Genomic DNA, 21,767 nt, shown 5'->3' with positions numbered 1-21,767 from the left:
GCGCGAGTGTGTGTGTCCTGTTTTCATTATAATTTTTTAAAATGTAGAAAATTGATATCTTGCCCTGCTAGCTTTTAATTAAAAACTTTCAACTGCATTGTGCGGTGCAACGTGTGAAAGAACCTTTAACCCTGAACGATGCACACACGTCAACGTGGAGAATCCCATATGTGTCCCCCTCTCGTGTGCGTGTCAGTAGCCGTCGTCGACACACGTACACACGAACGCATATAGACCGGTCAAACACAATATACGTGGAATTTGACTTAGGTACATCACACACACACACATACACACACACAGACAAAACGGACGCCCATGAATCAACGGATAGGCACACTTGACTCGTCAACCTCACAAAGCGCTCGTAGGCATTTAAAGATTTCATTTGAACGAATACTCGCTACTCGCCTCGCGTTGCATCGCGATAGCGAAATAAGTCTATCGATTTGCGTCTCGTAAAACGGATCGCCGGATTTTTGCTTATCTATGTCCGTTACTGATCCATACCTCATCCTTCGTGCGTGCTATGAATCAATTACGCGCCGCTAAACGATATACCGCAAAGAAATGTGCTGCATTAGATATTCTGAGCGAGTAGAGCACACATGTAGAAGATAGAGGAGCGAATATAATACGATATTACTAACAAATGTAATGTGCGTTTGCGAAGAGTGCGTATACGAACGATGCACACGCCGTACAAATTTAAATGATTATACTTGTTTTTGACACACTTGGTTAAATTGATGTTGGTACACTATGTATTATCACAAAAAAATTTTAGTATCAAATTAAAACTAATATTGTTGTATTTAACAACAACAATCATTGTTTCATATAAAGAAATTATATTCATCTCTTATATATGAAACAATGGTAACTTTACTTGTATATATATATATATATATATATATATATAAATTAACCTTTCTTAAAGAATTTGGCAATCTTATAATTCATCAAAATATTATATCTTATTACATATTTTTATTTAAAGAACACAATATATAATATATAATTGTTTTGTTGAATAATATTAATAATTTGCAATTCTTAATTTGAAGATATTATGGATTTAATAACAATTTTAATAGCAAAGAAAACTGCTATAGTTCCAACCACAATATATTTCAATGATATGCAGACATAGTACATCTAGAAATCGATTGTAAACCCGGCAAATATATCCCTTCGATGCGTACGTCTCGATGCACACGTCTAACTCTTGTGTCTGTTGACAAGCTGAATTATTCACTAAATCGCATAAATAAATCATTTGTCAATAACAAAATTGACTCTTTTAATTAAAAAAAAGAAAGTTTAAAACTTTTTTGTATACTGAAATTTTTTTGTACACTGAGAATGGCCGAAAACAGTGCCGAAACGCTTGTACATTTATTTAATAAATTATTGAAATAGCAAAACTCCTTTGGTTCTGTAAGCAGCATACTCTAAATTGTATTGTTATTTAAAAAAGAAAATAAATATCAGAGACATCGAAAGATTAGATGTGAAATGAAGCTATTAGACACGTATCTCTTAATATCAAGATTGTTATCATGAAAGCTCATTCGCTGAAAGCTACCAAGGACGTATAATATTAGTACATGTCAAATCTAGAATCTCAAGATGCCTCAAGCTTCCCTGTACTTTTCTTTCGGAATCTACAGATCCTTTAATTCGGAATCGGCAGTTGTTTAGCGAAATTATCAGCTGTATTTAATATATTTAAACAATGGTGTCAATCACTACGTTATCTGTTTTTCCTGCTGTTTTAATTAAACATTTATTATCAATATCGTTGTGTGTGTGCTTAAATATTTATAAATGTTAAACAAAATAATAAAATTTTACAAATAAATCAATTTAAATTTAAATTAAAAATTAATCATTAACTTCTCAATAAAAAAAAACTACGTACAACAAGTATTCATACATGAAAAAAAAAAAAACGTGCGAGAGTATGTATATCGAACCCTTCAAAAGCACGCGTTGCGCTTGTAGCGTTCGTTTTCTTACTGCGACCGTATCGTCGTCCCTCTTCCTGCCTCCTCTTATTCCGTTCTTTCTCGTTTCCTCACTAAAGTCCCTTGGCATCGTTCTCATCGAGTTATTATTACACGGCATAGGGTCACTATCGTCGTTATTCCTATGGAAGGTTCTCATTCGCGAAAGGCACATCGCGTCGATCGTCAATAAAAGATATCTAAACTTCGGCAAATAAAATTGAGAGAAAGAAAGAGAGAGAAAGAGATGAGTTCCCATTTTGCAGATCAGAAGTCACCTTGACGATGGCAAGCAAAATAAAACCGGTTCTCGAAATATATGAAATTGGGTCCTTATTTTGGTCGGGGGCCTCTCAATCAATGTTTATTTCCACATTTATCAGGCACGAGAAAAATGCAATGTCATTATGTAGTATTATCAGCGCATTTAGATTATGGTCCGCTGATTATCTACAATACATACTTTGACGCAGCGATAAGTGTATGATAAACGAGTTTAATATGATCTCGACCAACTAGCTTATAATATAATTGTGTGTAGACACAGGAAAATATTCTTTTATTAAAAAATAATACACGTTCTTCAAAACATTTAACTTTTCAACTCGTCGACCGTTAATTTATTTTACATTAAATACGATGCTTCCCTCCTCGTTTGCGACTCGAAAATAAAATTTTACGTAAAATTGTTGTTGCGTTTCCAATTTGCATGTTCTTTATGTTGTCAACGCTTGTAAAACAGTTATAAAAGCGGACGAACTGTTTCTCTCTCATTTACGTAATACTCGTTTTAACGATGTTGCACGTGATAGCGTTTACAGCGAGTCAGAATAAACTGAACAATTAACGCAAATCGAGAAAAAATATCTTTTTTTGCAAAGAGAATAAATTATAAAGTCAATAATTGCATAATAAAAATATATCAAATTTTAAAATATTGTAAATAATTTATAATAACCTGTAAATAAAAGAATATACCAATGTAATCTTGTGAAAAGCAATTTGTGAGTTACCATATATATGAATAATAAGAATAAATAATTAGAAACATATAAAAATAAATAATTAATATTTATGAGTTCCTTTGATATATTGTCCGTCATTCTTGGAATTTTCAAACAATGCGATTCCTGACATGATCAAGGTTTCATATTTCCTGGACGGAATTTTTCAAGTCGCGTCTAACAATAATCAACGTTACAAAGCGACTTCGACGTAATAATTCGTAAGTTCGTAAATCGCAAATTGCGATCTTTGTTAAAATTTACGATGCTCGTGCTTAAATATAGAAAACCAATTACGGCACGAGTATGTGGAATGTCAAAAATTACCAGCAACATTAATAGAGAGAAAGTAATACCAACCAAGATACATTATATGAAGAAAGACGAAATTATCGATGGCAAAAAATATTGCGAAATGATTTTGCGGTTTGGACAGCATGCATTCTGATTTTATGCGCAATGAAAATAATGATAAGATACGAGGTACAAAACGCGTCGAGAATAAATAAATACACAATTACGTTAAAATGCAATTACCAATTAAAAATCGGAAGAATCACAGCTTCAAAACATTTAATTTCAAAATCATAAATAAAAAACAAGAACATTTTTGTTTCGAAAATCTTTATTTTCGAAATGTTAAATATGGAAATGAGATTACGTAGCATTGAACAGACATAATTATTAATGTTTTTTTCCGTATAGAAAAAAAGAAAAGCTAATTTAGCATCGTGTTTGCATTACTGTCGTGCATCACAATAGCAAAATTGAAAGTTGCAATAATATTAATCAATATTACCAATTGAGTACATACAGCCTCATCAGATTCATTTTTGCATTTACATGCAGTTCCGCGCAGATAATGCAATGTGCTATTGCAGTTACGATTTCCCAATCGCGCATGGTTGAAGAAGTGAATGTGCGGAGAAGAGAGGAGAGGAGAAGAGATATACTCTGTCTACCAAGTTCTCTCTCTTCGTGCGCACGTGTGGGGAAGGGGAATAGAGGGAAAGAAGACAGACAAGCAGGGCTATCCATGATCGCACGCGACCCACGCATGCGCATACATACGCATAGATAAACACACACACACATACACACGTCATACATTTTGATATAGCATTATTAAATCCTAAAACAAAGAAAGAAAAGAGACAAGAAAAACATTATTGAACTGCCACGAGCGTGCGCTCTCGAATTGCATTTATTCCTCTTTATCTCGCGTAAAATTAAATCAGAACGCGTCGTTTTCTCACTCACACTCACTCCGCCCGCACACACACACACATACACACACACACACACAGGGGGGGGAAGCAAGCTCGAATTATAAAATTAACAGATTACGATAGGCACAATGATTGAGAAACTTCCCTTACAAGGTGAATTATTATCTCTTCCATTTCTTTTTCTTTCAAGCCTACCTCACTCATGAATTTTCTGTATGTAAAATGTAAATTCGACGTTTTTATTAATTTAAAATACTGTTTAACTAGTGTTACGTGCCTCACGGACTCGAATTAATCCACGCCATTAACGACAACGCTGCTGACAACACTCTCGACATAATGACGTTCACGCGTTACCATGTAACGCGAAAGAGAAAAAGAAAGAAATTTTAAAAATTACAAAAAAGAAATGTAATTTTATAAATTCCATTTTGTGTGAGTAGTCTCGCCAACTCTGTCGCGCCGCGCGTTGGTTAATTTATATTATTCTTCGTTATTTTTCATTCTGCTCTTCATGAAGAGATTAATTTTGCCCGCACCGTCTCCGTGCACACAACCTTTTCCTCTACTGCTTCCTCCTCTCTGTCCCCATCACTCTCTCTCTTTCTCTCTCTCTCTCTCTCTCTCTCTCTCTCTCTCTCTCTTTCTCTCGTTTCTCTTCTTCCCACGACACAGATCCGACTCTTTCCGAGACATCTTTCCTCTCACCTACGTATCTACTCCATCGACTGGATTCAATTCACTTTTCTCCGAAAAGCAACTCTCGCTGCATGACTTCTCGCTTCGTTTATTTATTTTCGGCTTGCATTAGATATTCCGAAATACGAGCAAATTCACGTTTGACAATAAGAGTAAATATAATATGATAATTGAAAATAAATCTCTTTTAAGTTTTGCACGCATCGCGAATTTATTAACAAAATTGTATGCATATTCTTTAAATTTATCTCTTAAAATTAGAATTAAAATTAATAAAGAGATATAACAATAATTATGAATAATATTAAAAAAAAAAATTAAAAGTAATTCCAAAGTAAAATTTTAATAATAAATTTTATATCATATTATATTACCTCTGCAAACAATACTGTGTTTCTTAAGTATTAATATTTATTAACACTGGCCTCTATATATTTATATTTTATAAAATACAAAAAAATTAGAATTGTTTAAAATATTAATTTCCTAATTTTATTCTGTATAATAATTATTTAAATTAATTTTAATTTTAATAGTTTAATTAAAAATGCGCGCGCGCACATGCGCGCACACACACACACACACACACACACAAGAAACAAATTTGCGGAAGTATGTATGCAAAAGATTTAAGATTAAAACAATAACGTTGAGAAATATTATTTTCTTTTTGGGAAATATGTTAAAACATATTGAAAAATGTGTAGAAAAAAAGAAAGAACAAGAAAGCAGAACTAAAAGTAGAGGAAATGTGAATACGAAGGGACTGTTGAAGACAAAAAGCTCTTCCATGGATGGCGACTGTATACGCGCATCCCAGGCGACACCCCAGGGACATCGCGTTAAATAAACTGACACTCAAAAAGCAAACGGACTGACAGTTCGAAGGCAAACGAAAATCACAAATCTCAGAAGGTTTCCTTTGTAATGAGTTTTGACGCGATTCTAGCGCATTTTGAAAGAGCGCAAAGTATTTAGCACGCGGGCGAATACTGAAAGTCTCAATTCGAATCTTAACTCGCCGAGGAGTAATTGACGCGCTGTTTATTCTCTTCGCGTTCTATCAAGACGATATTTGTGCAGTGAGTTAATGTACTCGCTAGGCGTAGCCAGCGCCGTGCGAACACAATCGAACGCATTTCGTTTTTCATAACTCCATCCAACATCAATAATAATTTGGGAAATCACAAGATTTTGTATACACTCAGTTTCTACTAGATTGAAAAAATAACGCGAAGCTGTTTGCGATCTTCAATTTTTTTATGCATTAATGTTATGACAGAAGGAAAAAGGAGAGAATGGGAGAGGTGGTTTAATTTTCTGCCTTATAGATGCTATACGACCATTCTATTTTGTTGCTGCGCGCGCACTGCATTCACAGAATGTTATGCACGCGTATATACACAGAACAAAAACAGTATATCAAACATTAGTATTAAATTAAAACTAATATATTCTATTACATGTGAAATAATCATTGTTTCATATGTAAACGAGAAATTACCATATATTCTTGTTTATACAGGGTGTCCTACTGTACACAAAATACAAGACGTGACTTTATATTAAAAGAAACAAATTTTTTCTTTCAACAAAATTGTGACTAGCAAATAATTAAAAAAATGTAAAAAGATAATTTAAAAAATTAAAATTTTGTCTTATTTTTAATATAAAACAAACAGGTTTCAAAAATTCAAATATTTTAATATGAAAATTTTAGAGAGGTGACTTTTTACACACACACGTGCATATGTATATGCAAACACGCGCGATATACTCGCACAGAGAGAGAGAGAGAGAGAGAGAGAGAGAGAAGCGGTTAACGTTTATATTACATTTTGTAAAAAAGCGACTCGATCGATAAAAACCTACCTACCCCTCCTCGGAAGGCGCGTATTATTTTTCAGAATAGTTCAATTTACCATTTCTCTCCCTCACTCTCTTTCTCTCGCTCTCTTTTTTTTAATAATAAACGACGGGGATATTTTATCACTTTTTTGTTTGCTTGTTTTGCCAGGTCCCGCAGCAGATAGGAGGAGCGGACGATCGATAGAATGTGCGCGAATGGCGGACAGGAATTTTCGGAGGCACGCAATAATGCAATGCGATTGAACGTTTTATTATCCCGAAAATAGAGTCGTCGTCACTCGTGTTCCGTTGCGACGCGCGGTACAGAATGATTATCATAACTGTCACGAAGGTATAATAGATACGTTATCGCCGATTATACCTCGATTCATCCGTACGCGAAAGGTGGGCAAACAATTTTTTACAACGCGACAATTAATAGTAGCAACGAAAAAAGATACAAGAGATCAAATGTTATCAAGCGTAACAACATATTTCATCATCATTCCCGTCACCGAAAATTCGCATTTGCACGATTAAAAATCTAAGAAAAGATAACAGATTCGCTTTTACAATACCTATAAATCAACATTATTATAAATCACATCATTTCGCGGCAAGGTTAAGCATACCTGACGCGTATACATATAGTTGCATCAGCTAGAAGACACGGCGATTCGTGTCGCAATTCATTGCTCGTAGCGTTGAAATAATTTTGGAATATGAAATATATTCTAAAATTATTATCTTGCTTCGATTGATTTATATTTGCGGATGATATTAAGCATGCATATTGCGTTATCATTATTTTTAAATAAATGATTGTCGCTGTATCAGCAAGAATATACGTATTCAATTCGTGACGTAAAGTCCGATAAATCGCGGTTAATTAGTTACGCGCGCATTTTTATTGAGATATAGATTTCTTGCAATATACATATTAACACGTATCAATGCGTTGCTTCTTCAAAGATGAAAATGTAGTCTGGAAACGCCACTAAAGTTTCAGTTATAATATTATTGTTATTAAGAGAAAAATGCATTATTTAATAAGTTAATCATTATAATCTCTAACCACATGGTCCATGAATCATTTAGATAAATAAGATAATATCAAACTCTTTAACGAAAATTTTATATTTTTACACACATGTATATGTGAAAATAATGATAATTGTTAATTTTAATACTAATAATTTTTTTTGTGTAGCATCGTTTATCGGATTTATCGCATCTGAATTATTTATCAAGCTCACGAATTGATTCGTGAATTGTAAATCCATTAACAAAAGTCTGTACATGCGAGAACGAAGACGAACACACATTTCTAGTGGCCGGCTTCTGCCTTTTCGAAGAAGCTTGGCACAATAATAGAATACATTTTCCATTGGTCCAATTCCCAACAGTAATTACATCGGGCCTTTCTATCGGCTGTGCCACCGTACGTCGTTTCCGTCCTCCCCCCCCCCCCTCTCTCTCTCTCTCTCTCTCTCTCTTTCTCTCTCTCTCTCTCATCCTCCCTCACTATACCGTTCTCGCCCCAGTCTCGCCTTCCGCCGAGTCCCCGAACATTGCCGTCAAAGCAAAAATTGCTTCTGTACACATTTTTGGTGAATTCTCGCACTCTTTGCTCGCGCGCGAGCAATGAGGCTCGTTATAAAAATAAAGATTTGTTTCGAGCGCAAATCAAAAGCTGTACTTTCGAATTACTAAAACATTCAGTCAACGAGATAGATAGCATTATTATTAAGTCCGTTGCTGCAAGATTGCAAAATAAAAATGCAATTAAAATCAATAAAAGCAAAATTGAAACCGATAACGAAATTATATCAATAAGCAAAAACACAATACAATTTTTTTCATACAAAAAACATTTTTATTTCGAGAATCTATTTTGAAAGTGTTAAATATTGAAGTGAGATTACGTAACGTTAAGTAGACGTAACTTGTGTACCTGAAGAAATCTTGTATAATTTTATTAAGAAAAATTTCTTCTATAATGTTCTGAATATAAAATATTCAATAATTTTCGTGAATTAAGAAGACACAATATTGGACAGAAAATATCTTCAATCCAAGATTTACAATTTTTTAATATTATTATCATCATAACATTATATTTTGTGCTCTTTAGATGACTGTAGTATTGAAATAAAAATATAATATTTTGTTGAAATTTAAAATTACCAAACTTTTTACAGAAAATTAATTTATATAGAAACAAAATTGTCATATTGTTTCACAAATATAATTTCTTGTTTATATATAAAGCAGCAATGATAATAATCGTTAAATAGAATAGATTAGTTTTAATTTCATATTAATATTTTTTTCTGTGTAACTGTGAAACTGAAGTTGGAATGATAACTAAGATCAATAAGTTTTCAAAAACAATATTTAATAAGCAATATGGAGAAAAATGGCAGTTTCATTGACGCGCAGCGTATCGATTTTAGCGGCACGCGCGAGAGGGACTTCGTCGATCCCTCGTGAACGAAATGCTTATCGTCGGTTGAACAATTTTCCCACTTGACCCGATTCGGCGAGGCTTTAGGACTTCAATTCTTTACGTGAAGAACGCTCTGAAAATGAGTAAGAAAAATAGTGAGACGGATAGAATCGGCATTGTCGCGATCACAATGCAGTTCGGGTAATTGACTGCGGAGCAATTTTGTAATTGTATGCAAATCCGGGAAGCTTGAAATTATTCAATTCAACTGCACAAAGTCTCTCTCTTTCTAGGCTTCGTTTCCATAATTATGTTAACAAGATAGACAAAGCCGCTTTAAACAATTTATTAGATCATTTCGTAATAGATGATTGAAGAATGTCACAATTGTAAGATTTTATGTTCAAGAAAAATATATTTTCATTAATGAGTTATATTTCAAAGAATCTCAAATTATTCAAAAATAGTATATTAAAGTGTTTTATCGACAGCATTTTTCAAGATATTATGTATGTTTTAATAAAACATTTTAATAATTTTGTAATTAATATTATATATTAATCTTAAAAAATTAATATTCTTATTTTTCAAGCAATTTCTTTGTTATTTTTAATTAAATAAACGGTTAAAATTTTTCGGTTATAAGATTATTTTAAGACCTTTGAATGCTTATCTACTTTTATCGGATTTTACGGATTCCTTTAAATAATTCCTTTAATTAAATAATTCCTTTAAATAAAAAGTTTTTGTGACTAACAATTTAATATATAACTCGGTAGTAAAAATTTTCAAATTTTTTTACATTAAAGTGGGAGGGGAAAGGGGAATGCTAAACGTTAAATATACAAAATAAGTTATTACATGTTGTAGATATATCACAAAGTAATGATGTATGCAATGTAAAATATATGATACAATTTTCCGAAACAATTAATAAGATTTGCAATAAAACCGATGCAAAAAAATCCGTTCTTTATAAATCGTGAGTAAATAAATGGGAATTTCGAAAACTTGGCCACATCGGCATGCTCGGTGAACGCAGAATTAATCTGTTTTCCTGAAAAGCCACTCATCGCGTTTTCACTTTACCAATTAAATATCATACAGAGCTGTTCGTTGAAAATGGAACCAGATAATGGATACAGTGTCGCAGGTCGATACCGCACAATCAGGACACAACGCGCAGTATTCTCCCCCGACCGGCTTACATAACTAATATTCCGTTACAATGGAACACGACGTATTCATCCGCGCATCTCTCAATCGCGCATAGCCGTCGATTTTGAGTCATGTCTAAAAATATCAATTAGACGCGTGCATTCGGTTGTTTATACAATCTCTTCAGTCGCGAATTGATAGATATAACGGTTTAGCATCAATGTAATATCCAGTTCGAGAATCGAGGAAATTTACTACCAATTACTTTTTGCCTTGTATACGGATACCTCGTTCCCCTGTGACTACCTGCCAGACTACGTTGGAAACTGTTGATGAGGAAGGCGGCAGCGAACGAACGAGGACAGAGAGAAACCGAGAGCAAAGGAAAAGCCCAATGAGACGACGATGTAATGCTTAACGGCTAGATTATATTCGGCAACTAAACATTGCATGTACCGCACTTTCTTCATATTGGCGCGTCTTTCTCGCATACTAAAAATAAAGAATTGGATCGACACGCCTAGGTAACCATATAAATGCGCATAGAAATCTCAACAATTTAAATAATTAAGTTAAGTTATTATTAATAAGTAACTTGAAATTCACTCGATAAGAAAAAAATGTAAAATAACTTTTTTCTATTTACACATTTTATAAATATATAAAATATTTAAATAACTGAGAAAAAGAGAGAGAAAGAGAAAATCAAATTTGTTATAAAGTAAAAGTAAATAAAAGTCAAAGAAAAAAATTTGCTCTATTTATAAGTTTCTTACTAAAAATTATTTTGAAAAAATTCATAATTTGTAATTATATATAAAAAGAGATAAACATAAAGAGAGATTTTATATCGCGTATTATAGATTCTGAATATTTTGTACAAGTATAAATAAATACGTAAATAAAAATATATACCAATATTATTATAATTACACTATAAATACATATATGTATACGTATATATTATATATACGTATATATTATTTATATCGCATTTTGCAAAATGGCGAATCTTGCAAAACTCAAACAATAATCTAAAGATCTTTCTTAAATTTCTCACGGTTTCCATTGATTTCTCTTGGTTCACGACATGTACAAAAGATATTGATTAAATCGCAAAACACTAGGAGCTATTCAGGTTTCATTTAGTATGTTGGTGCGAAACGCTTGATTTTACATTTAGAGTTTAGAGGCATTACGCAAATGCAATTTCTTCGCGCTTTGTGGGACAGATAACAAAAGAATTTCACAACAGCATCATCATTTAAGCACACATTTCTAATCTTTATCCATCATTGATTTCAATTTTGAGAACTGAGAAACGAGGACAATGTTAATTATGTGTGTTGTGAAAAAATATGGGTATAACAAAGCGATATATTAATTATATAATAATAATACTAATAATAATAATCGTTATATATTATTAATCAAGTATACTTAACTATTTACTTGCTTAATATATTAATATTAAAAAATTATAATTTTATACATACTATTTTGTATCAAAACATTAGTTATTAAAATTACGTGCCAATATATAGGTATGCTGCGTTTTATTGAAAGTTCTAATATCCATTTTGTATCCGCATTAAATTATACTTCGATTCTGAAGCGCATAATCGTATAGCGAAGTCTTTCGTATGTGTGTATGTATATATATATATATATATATATATATATATATATGTATGTATATATATATACACACGGAAGGTTCACCGACGAATTTCGTGAGAAAGCGCGCGAGGAGAGAATGTTGCCGAGACTCATTAAAGCCGTTTTAGAGCGGGTGACGATACTCGAAGCAGAGGAGAGAGAGAAAGAGAGAGAGAGAGAGAGGAGAGAGAGGAGAGAGAGAGAGAGCAGCTCGATAAGAGCGTACGTGTCAAGGCTGAATAAACATTAATTCAACTGTACAATGCGTTGCCCGACGTGACTACGTCAGGCGAAAAAGAATAAAGAACAAATCACGCTTTATCGCCGTTTTAAGCGGACAAACAGATCTAATTGTAGAAATCGGCCAAGTTTCACTCTTTTCTACAAAAGCGAGATATATGATTTAGCCAAACTCTGCGAGTAGCAGGCCATCGATTGGTTCTGAATCGACTGTATGTGGATAGCACGTACAAGGGAGAAGATACAAGTGTTAGATGCCTAGGGATCGATAGCAGTATAAATGTTTTATAGCTACAACTATATAAAGGTGCAGCATCTTCATATATATGTATATATATACATGTGTGTGTGTGTGTGTGTGTGTGTGTGTGTGTGTGTGTGTGTGTGTCGTTTTTTGTCTTAAGATAAAAAGTAAAATATAAAATTTAAATATGACAAGATAATTTAAAAACGCTTGTTGCCGCAACGAGAGAAAGTTTGAAGTTACACTTTACCTTTTTCAATTTAGTTTGTTACATAATGTATGTTTGTATCCAATTCATATTGAAGGCGTTACAGGCGGGGTACAGTGGGAAAATTTATTCATTTAAATCACCTGACGAGAGAATGATTATACGTATAGCACATAACTACGGAATTAGATCTTATATTATTTATCGGTGATTCGGCACTCGCGATAATGCAGTTGGAAACTTTCACAAACACACCATCATAATTTACGTAGATATAAAAGAATTACGTCAATATATGATCGTGTTCTTTCCTTACATATGTATCGTGGTTTTTGTCTTTTCCCTTTTTTTTTTACTTTTTCATTTCGGACGATTGAAACGAGTAATGTAATCGAACGTATACTCGCGTATAGATGTACAGTCCCATCAGCAAGTAAACGGTACGTACGAGAGAACTGTAATTTGTTATTGATCGATAAGAGGGATATCGTAAATAAAAAGCACCACAGGGCAGCGTCCGTCCCTTGACGAAGACTGTAGCAGTCATTGTAATACAAGTATGATAAACGAGGATTCAAATAACTATGGTGCTAAGGCTAAATAAAATTCTACTTATAATTCATTTCACTTTTTTAAAACACTGTCTAAATTTAAAAAAAGCTCTCTCTTTGATAGATTAAAAAATAAATAAATTAGGTGAACTTTATACAACCTAGGTATAATATTTGAGGAAATTAATTATAATTTTAATAAAATAATATTAAATATTTGCTCGTGATAAATCATAACGGAGAGATGTCAACATATTCTTGAATTACAGAACGCAATTTCATGAATGTAGATAAAAAGAGAGCGTATGGATTTTACTGCACAATAAAATGAGTATATATGTATTACACTTTTTGAAATAAGATCTTTTATGAAACGTATAAGCGCGCTAATGCAGGTACGCAGCAAACGAATCGGAAAAGGAAGGTAGAATGGTAAGTAATACGAAACGAAATGTAAAAAGATTTAACGAGAAATGTAAAAGGAATTATATTACGATTATAACCATGGAATATCAATACGGAACAGAAATGGAAGGTGACATTCTCATTTCGGTGAACGACTATCGATCGCACAGGAAAAAATTATATGTTAATTGTCTCATTGAAAAAAAAGGAAAGAACAATTTGACGCAACGTTAATGACGAAATATTATTCAATCTGGTGCCGCATTACGATTCAAACTGACGTGAATATTATCGAGATACCGATAGAATCGGATATACGAAGCAATAAATAATGGAAATAATAATTCTCTAATAACAGCGCTACGGACTTTAAATAGCAGTGACGTGTCCGTGTAATTGCGAGGACGATCATGGCGAGTTAACGTGACTAATGACTCAAAGTGGAAAAGCATTTGGTACCTTTATCTCCGTAATGACAAAATTTCTACAACACGGTCCGAATCTAGATTACCGCCTGTTAACAAAATGACCGATGTTCATACGCGCTTTCACGATTATTCATCTAGCGCTGCAATTGTATCGCAGTAAAATTCATAGCGCCGCCGTTATGTTTGCGGCCATAATCACGATAACTGCACTTGCGAATGTTGACCTTGCGCGCTATATCCGCGAAACTAAATGAACAGCGAATTATTTCAACGCGGCGCGAGGAGAATCGATAAAAAAGAAAGAGAGAGAGAGAGAGAGAGGGGGGGGGGGGAGAGAGAGAGGGGGGGGGGAAGAGAGAAAAGAAAAACATGATACGCGTGATAACGCGCTTATTAGAGAAGGACATTTATGTAAACCACTATATAAATATTTGTAGAGTCAAGAGCAAAGTACTCGTGCATTTATCAACGCATTTATCGGTATAGATATTTTACATTGTGATATCTAGTATTTAATTTATACTCGCTTCTTTGACACAAATTTATTAAAAAACAACTTGCAATTTTCTATTTATTAAATAATATTAATTCAGATCGACAATATTTACAATTAATCTTCGTTACTCTCGAAATTATTGTTAATTACAAAAGCAAAATTTTCATTAATTAATAGTATTAAGCTTGTTAATCTATTCATTATTTATACCTCTGGAAAACAACGTATATGTATATAATATAAGTCGCGCCTACGTTAAATTGATTTCCTAACTTTCTTGCATAGAATCGCGGTCAGTCAGACTTTCTGGCGTGACTGTACCCCCTCCCGACTAATTTTACCGATTAGAATTTTAGCATGATGTACAGTCCGTCGCAGAATTTTCGAGCGCTTAACAAGCTTCGTCGGTTAGTATTTTTCTCTATGCAATGCGACACAATATCTAATCATATATATTCATTAACTCTATTACATTAACTCAAATGTCACGACGAGCGCGATTCAACGCGCGAGGAGAGCAGAGCACGGAGTATACAGAAAAACTTGATTGTTTCGAAAATTCTCTTTGTTTTTGAAATGCTAAATCTTAAAATAAGATTGTATAGCGTTAAACAGACATAACTTGTTTATATAAAGAAATTTTGCGTATAGTTTTATTGAGAAAAATATATTGTTATTATTGAACAATAATTTTCATAAGTTGAGAGGAAAGTGTAAAAAAAAGATATCAATTTTTAAATCAGAAATTGAAATTTTTTAATACTATAATTATCAAAATAAGCATATATTCTTTAGAGATAATAATTTTAATGGAAAAATATATGCTGTTAAAATTTAAACTTCTTTAAAAAATAATAGATTAAATATCTAAGCAAAACAATATAATTTCCTGCTCATATAAAACAATAGTTGTTAAATAAAATATATTCATTTTAATTTGATACAAATGTTTTTTTCTGTGGAACTTAAATTTAAATGCAATTTTGCGGACAACAATGTACGATCGTAAGGTCGAGATGCACCATGTGGCTCAATTAAAAAGTTATATACATAGTTCGGGTTTACGGAATTTTTCAACGGTAATGGATTCGAATGAATCATCGCACGCTCATTGGCCGCCTTGTTTCGCACTAGCGCACGTTATCATTCAGTTGAATAAAAGATTCTTATCGCCCGCTCCTTATTTCGACGAGAATCTAGCGTGCGCTCGAATGAGAGTTTAGAAGGAGAAATCTGAGCTTTACACCGATTAAACAGTTTAGAGAGGGACAGGGAGGGCGGGACAGGGAAGGGATAACCTTGACGTCGCGGTTGAGGCGACAATTTGATGAAGAGCATGATACGGCTTACCAAAAATTCAGCATTTACACATCAGCTAAAATTACGTCGGATGTGACGCGCCAGATTTGCACAATCAAATGCCGTCCAAACGACAATATGTAATTTCACGAATAAACGATACCTAATTTTCGATTAATTAACTAGTGTCGACAGACGACTTGTCATTGCTCTCTCTCTCTCAAACTCACATAATGCAATCCAAGCCACTTGAGCTCTCTACGAAACTTGAAAAGTAAATTTTATTAAGGCTGCAACGGGTACTTCTGTTTAAATGTCGTTAGCTAAGAGAAATGAAAAATAAAAGAGGTCGAAAAAGAAACGAGATGGGTCAAGTCAACGTCGAGGATTTAGATTAACGCCGTTAATATTTACAGACATTGACGCGGTGCTACGATGAAAAGGTTGGAGAGATAGGCGAGAGAGAACAGAGTAGGGAGAGAGTGGGGAGAGCAAGGTAGATTCTATGGATGGATAATGGGTGGCACAAAAAGATCAATAAATGCACGCACGTCCGCCCGAGCTATAAATTCGAATAAATACGGTGAAACTTTTTCCATCAACGTGATTAATTTTGTTTTTATTTTACTCGTTGCCAGACTTATTTTATATTTTAATCAAAAAGTAACAGCTTCGTAACGTGTACATAATATATATTATTTAATATATATCATAAAATTGCGCATGCACGCTCGCACGCACACACACGCGCATGCAAATACACGCATGCACGCACACGTGCGCGCACACAAGTATATAGGTATATATACATGTTCAAGGTAACAAGATGAGCAAGACTTACTTTTGAAACACAACATCACACACATATAAATTAAAATTAAATTTAAATGAGACCAATATCTTCTCACAAAGTCAAGTTTTGCGATAAACGATGAAAAATGTGCGTTTTTAAACACATAATAATAAAGTAATAGATAGAAGTACCTGCACGCGGTCACATTTCAGAGAAAGCATTTTTCTGCAATGAAAAAGAGCGCTCTTCGTCATATAATCCCCTATTACGTACAGAGCGTACTTTTGTTCGCCCTGGCTATTGTCAGCACCTGGGGAGAGGAGGGAAGGGGAGGGGACACCTGTCCTAGTCACTCGGTCGGCCAAATTTGATTCGTCCTGTACAACTCGGCCTGTACGGGCGCGTGTTGTGCGCGGGCGCATACACACAACACGCACACGAACGCGATCCCGATGATTTCACACAGAGATACAGGCGTGTAAACATGTCGGATATGCGACTCCACGTAACAGGCGCATGTATGCACGCGCGATTACTGGATAAATTAATATAAAAAAAGATACTTGGAAAACAGCGAGACAAAAAGAAACTCGTCTACGTGCTCCGCCTTCGCGGCTAATAGGAAGGACAATTTCCGTATGCAGGTGCAAATACACCGCGTGAATATAGGTACATGCGCGCCTGCATGTGTGTATGTGTCTTCAGATATATTATAATTACAAATTTAAGCGAGAATTAGCAATTTTCTAGCTGAAACGGAATATTGTCGGCCGTCGTGCACGCTAAATGAACAACATTTAATTATACATTATAATTTCAATTTATATAGAAATATAGAAGCAAAGAAATTTATCATTCTTTGACAAAACCAATAATAATTCATGAATAAATGAATAAATATAAACACGCTACATTTGCATTGTTTAAATAACGATAATATTAGTAAAGATAATGTGATGATATTTAACGTGGAACACGCGATGCGATTAAAAAAAAGACTCAAAGAGAATTAAAAGTTACGCTTTTTCCGCATGATTAGCGTAACGAAAATATTAAACTCGCGTACAGTGTCTCCGTTTACGCGCGACGAACCGTGATATTCGAGCGTTTAATGTTGTGATATCGTTCCAGAGCTCTTGGTGCTCGATACCATTTCAAAAACAGAATCGACGTGGTGATTAAAGTAGAGTTAGGTAACCTTGCGCGTAAATAAATGCGCGAGAAAACGCTCGCGGTGGCTTTATTCTTTACTCTCGAAGAGAGAACGGCCGCGTCATTGCGCGAATTTCGAAACACATGTATTTTCTATTGCGAGTGCGAACCGGTCGCGCGCGATCCCCTCTTCTCGTCGATCGTCCGGAAAAATGTCCATTTTTATCACGACGTAATTCGCCAGTGTCACATTTACCGCGTACGTCAAAATACACAATATGATAAATTTACCATTTTTCACACACACACACACACACACACACACACACACACACACACACACACACGCGCGCGCGCGCGCGCACAGAGAGAAAGAGAGAGAGAGAGAGAGAATCTATTCTTTCTATAATATTCTATTCAACAATCATTGTCTTATATATAAGCAAGAATATATAAAAAATTTTATAATCTTACATTTTAATAAAATATATTTTTACTTCCATAATAATCTAAAGAGAAGAATATGATTTTAATAATAATACTAAAAAGATTCAATTCTTTAATTTGGGAATATTACTATTTTTCTCTTAATCGATATTTTTTCCTCTTCACTCATGAAAATTTATTAATAGATAAAGATGACTATGTATGTTTCTTCATAAACCTATACAAAATTTCTTTACGCGAACAAATTACACGTCTGTTTACGATTATGAAATTCTTTAAAGAAAATTTTATATTCTTGATTATTGCGAGACAATGATTGAATAGAATATAATCGTTTTTCTGTAGAAACTCGATTTTTGCTAAATGCGAAAAAATACAAGGTAGAAGGCAAATCGCGCACACGCCCGCGCGTTATTATTTTCTACGCATCAGTTTTCCGATCTGCTTATGAAACGATGCATCTCGCGTTAGTAAATACGTGACATTATAAATGCAGCTGCGTGACCTTCTTCGCGACATTTTATTTCATGTGTCTTGCAATCCTTTCGTGAGCTAAATGTAAAAATAATCGTAAAGAAGGTCGACGCATAAAAATCCCACTACGCACTTAAAAATCCGTTTTTGGTCGAAAAATTTGTTTGTGGCACGAAGAGAATTCGAGGGAGAATTAGGCGCGCACGAACGACATAAATCACCACCCATTGTTTTCGACGCGTGAATTTTATTTTCGCGTATGTGCGCGTGCGAGCGCGATTCGTTTGCAGTTCCGATCGCGCAAAACTCTGAGGCGAAAGCAAGGACAACTCGGAATCGCGGCGATCGTCTTCCACCTTGGAATTTGATTTCGTCGTAGAATTCGTTCGCGGGAGACGGTTTCAGGCCGGCACGGCGCTGCTCCATTGTTCGAGCGCGAGTGAAACAGACGAATGTAACCCACATCAGCGATGAATATAGAAATCGTTAAAAGTCATACACGTTACCTCACAAGTCGTTTATTTCGACTTAAAACAATATTTCATTTTTCATATTTCATCTAATGCAATTTAATTTACGTAATGCATATCTATTCTGGCAAGATTCCCAAAATTTCACTACCCGCACTCTCGAAATAGATAAAATAAACGACAACGGAATTAAATGCAGACCACCGATACAATAATTGCTACAATTCCGCGAGTCCTCGTTTATCGATTTAATTCTCAAACGTATACTTAGAATTCATCCGCTAGAATGCGAGCGATATGCGGGAAGGGGGAGCCGGACGAATGACGAGGAGGGACGGGGGAGGGAGAGACCTACGGGAAGAAGGAAGGGGGCGGAAAGAGTTCAACCAGAGCACCACCACACGCACGGGGGAGGAAGGGAGAGCTCGCTGAAAAAACTGCATTCGCCAGAAAATCATGTCACGCGCGCGCGCCAACATACACACACACACACACACACAGAGTATTTATCGGTATAACATCCGTATATTGTCAATGACTCGCCACGCGCGTATTGCAAGCGAATAGCTGGACCGGCGATATTCCTCTCTCGCAGAGTAAATAAACAAGTTCCGTGCGCTCTTCCGACGCACGGAGAGGAAAACGATGTCGCGAAAATAACACTTTCCTTGCGATCAATTTTCTCCGTGGACTGTACATGCCTTTTTCGACAAAGCACTACGAAAACATTTCTTTTTTCCCACCCCCGCCTCCTTCTCTCTCTTCCGACGCCGTCACCTCCCGCCTCCCACCGCCACCACCACCGCCGTCGTCGCCATCGCCGTCGCCGTCGCCGTCGTCGTCGTCGTCGTCCTCGTCGTCGTCCTCGTCCTCGTCCTCGTAGTCCTCATAGCACTCGTAGCCGTAACCACGATTTTATTCGCGAGATGATCTTAAAAGCATCGAAATTGGATTTGTCCAATTCGGCATGGTACGCGAAACGCGTCGATATTATTCCATCAGCGATAACAATGTAACCTTCTATCGATTCGTTTCTTGGACATATGACGGATAATGCTTCCGCTCTCTATTACCTTTTGTTTTTCTTTCTTTCGTTTCTATTCTTTTATATCGCGCGTGGACATTTGTCACCGGCGGGATGCGATATTACCGTTCAGTGAAAGCTGATTTGTGGTGAAGGAAATGAGAAACCGAAAACAATGCAATTTCTCATTAAATAGTCGTTAGGACAATACCAGTTGAGGTGGCTGCGTTAAATCGGGTTAAGGCACATCTATAAATACCTCACTAACTGAGAATGAGAGGGAACGAGAGGAAGGACGGTATGGAGTAGAGCCGGTGCGCGAGAGAGATGAAGACAGAAAACAGACGCAGAGAGAGAGAGAGAGAGAGAGAGAGAGAGAGATGCACAAAATGAAGTAAACGGAGAAGGATCGCGAGACAAACGGAGAAAGATACAAGAGGGGAAAGACGGAGTGAGAGAGAGAGAGAGAGAGAGAGAGAGAGAGAGAGAGAGAGAGAGAGAGAGAGAGAGAGAGAGAGAGAGAGAGAGAGAGAAAGAGAAGTACCGAGTGCGACGAAGAGAGGGAGCAAAAGGCAGAGTCAGGAGACGCGCGCGCGAGATAAGGACGGAATCATAAACTTGACAGAGAAGATCGAAAATGAAACGGAGATGAACGGATAGACGATGACGGGGCTTAAAGAAGAGAGAGAAGAGAGAGAGAGAGAGAAAGAGCGAGAGAGAGAGAGAGAGAGAGTGGGGAAGAGAACGAGAAGTAACCAGTCCATCTAATAGTATGGTACACACCGAAGATACATACAATGGTATTCGTTGCCAGATGTCTAACTACACGATCATCTCCCCACTCTGTCGGCTATCCCTTCCCTCCCCCACCCCATTCGTCACCACGCTGTCACTTCTGCATTACGGTCGAGCGAGTATTTGCCGAGGTAAATCTGACGGTTATGTAGGAGGAGAAGGAACGAGAGGGTGAGGGTGAACGGAGCAGCGCGGGAGGGGGGAGCGCGGTGATTATAAAGGGGAAAAAAAAGAGAGAAAAAAATGAAAGAAGAAAAAATGAGAGAGAGAGAGAGAAGAGGGAGTAGTAGAAGAGAACGTTAAGCGCGAAATTTATTTGTGGTACAAAATTAACAGTGGCGACACGGAAAATTCGTGTGTCTCTTGTATATATACCCGGCTTCCATTCGGTTCTCTCACCTCTATCTTTTCCATTTCTTCGCAGCACGAGTGTTGCTCACTATTCCCACAGTCATCTAGGATGCTTTGATGCACATACACACTGACGACACATAGTGCGCGCGGGCATATATATATATATATATATATATATATATATATATATATATATAAATAAAAATATATATATATATATATATTATGAGCTACTCGCGAGAACGCGGTGTGCGTGTATCGGAGCGATATAGGTTTGACGCGCTCGGACCAGCGACTCACGGTGCGGCGCACGCCGCTGTCCCATCAAGACT

At 35.6% G+C, this 21,767-nt stretch overlaps 1 protein-coding gene across 3 annotated transcripts in view; it reads right to left on the bottom strand.

Annotated features, from left to right (window-relative positions):
- Positions 1-21,558, bottom strand: part of LOC105836206 — a 151,764-nt gene extending 130,206 nt beyond the window's left edge. For 2 of the 3 annotated variants that reach the window (XM_012680085.3, XM_012680087.3), the window contains exon 1: positions 21,481-21,558. In XM_012680085.3, coding sequence (XP_012535539.1) covers positions 21,481-21,495 — 15 coding nt within the window. In that variant the 5' untranslated portion in view covers positions 21,496-21,558. The remainder of the gene's footprint in view (positions 1-21,480) is intronic. The other variant, XM_036282983.1, reaches the window with a different exon arrangement.
- Between the last annotated feature and the right edge of the window lie 209 nt (positions 21,559-21,767).

This window comes from Monomorium pharaonis, chromosome 1, assembly GCF_013373865.1.
Source record: "Monomorium pharaonis isolate MP-MQ-018 chromosome 1, ASM1337386v2, whole genome shotgun sequence".
NCBI classification, from domain to species: Eukaryota; Metazoa; Arthropoda; class Insecta; order Hymenoptera; family Formicidae; genus Monomorium; species Monomorium pharaonis.
Note: the sequence above shows the minus strand (reverse complement) of the source record. Positions and strands in the feature narration are given on the sequence as shown.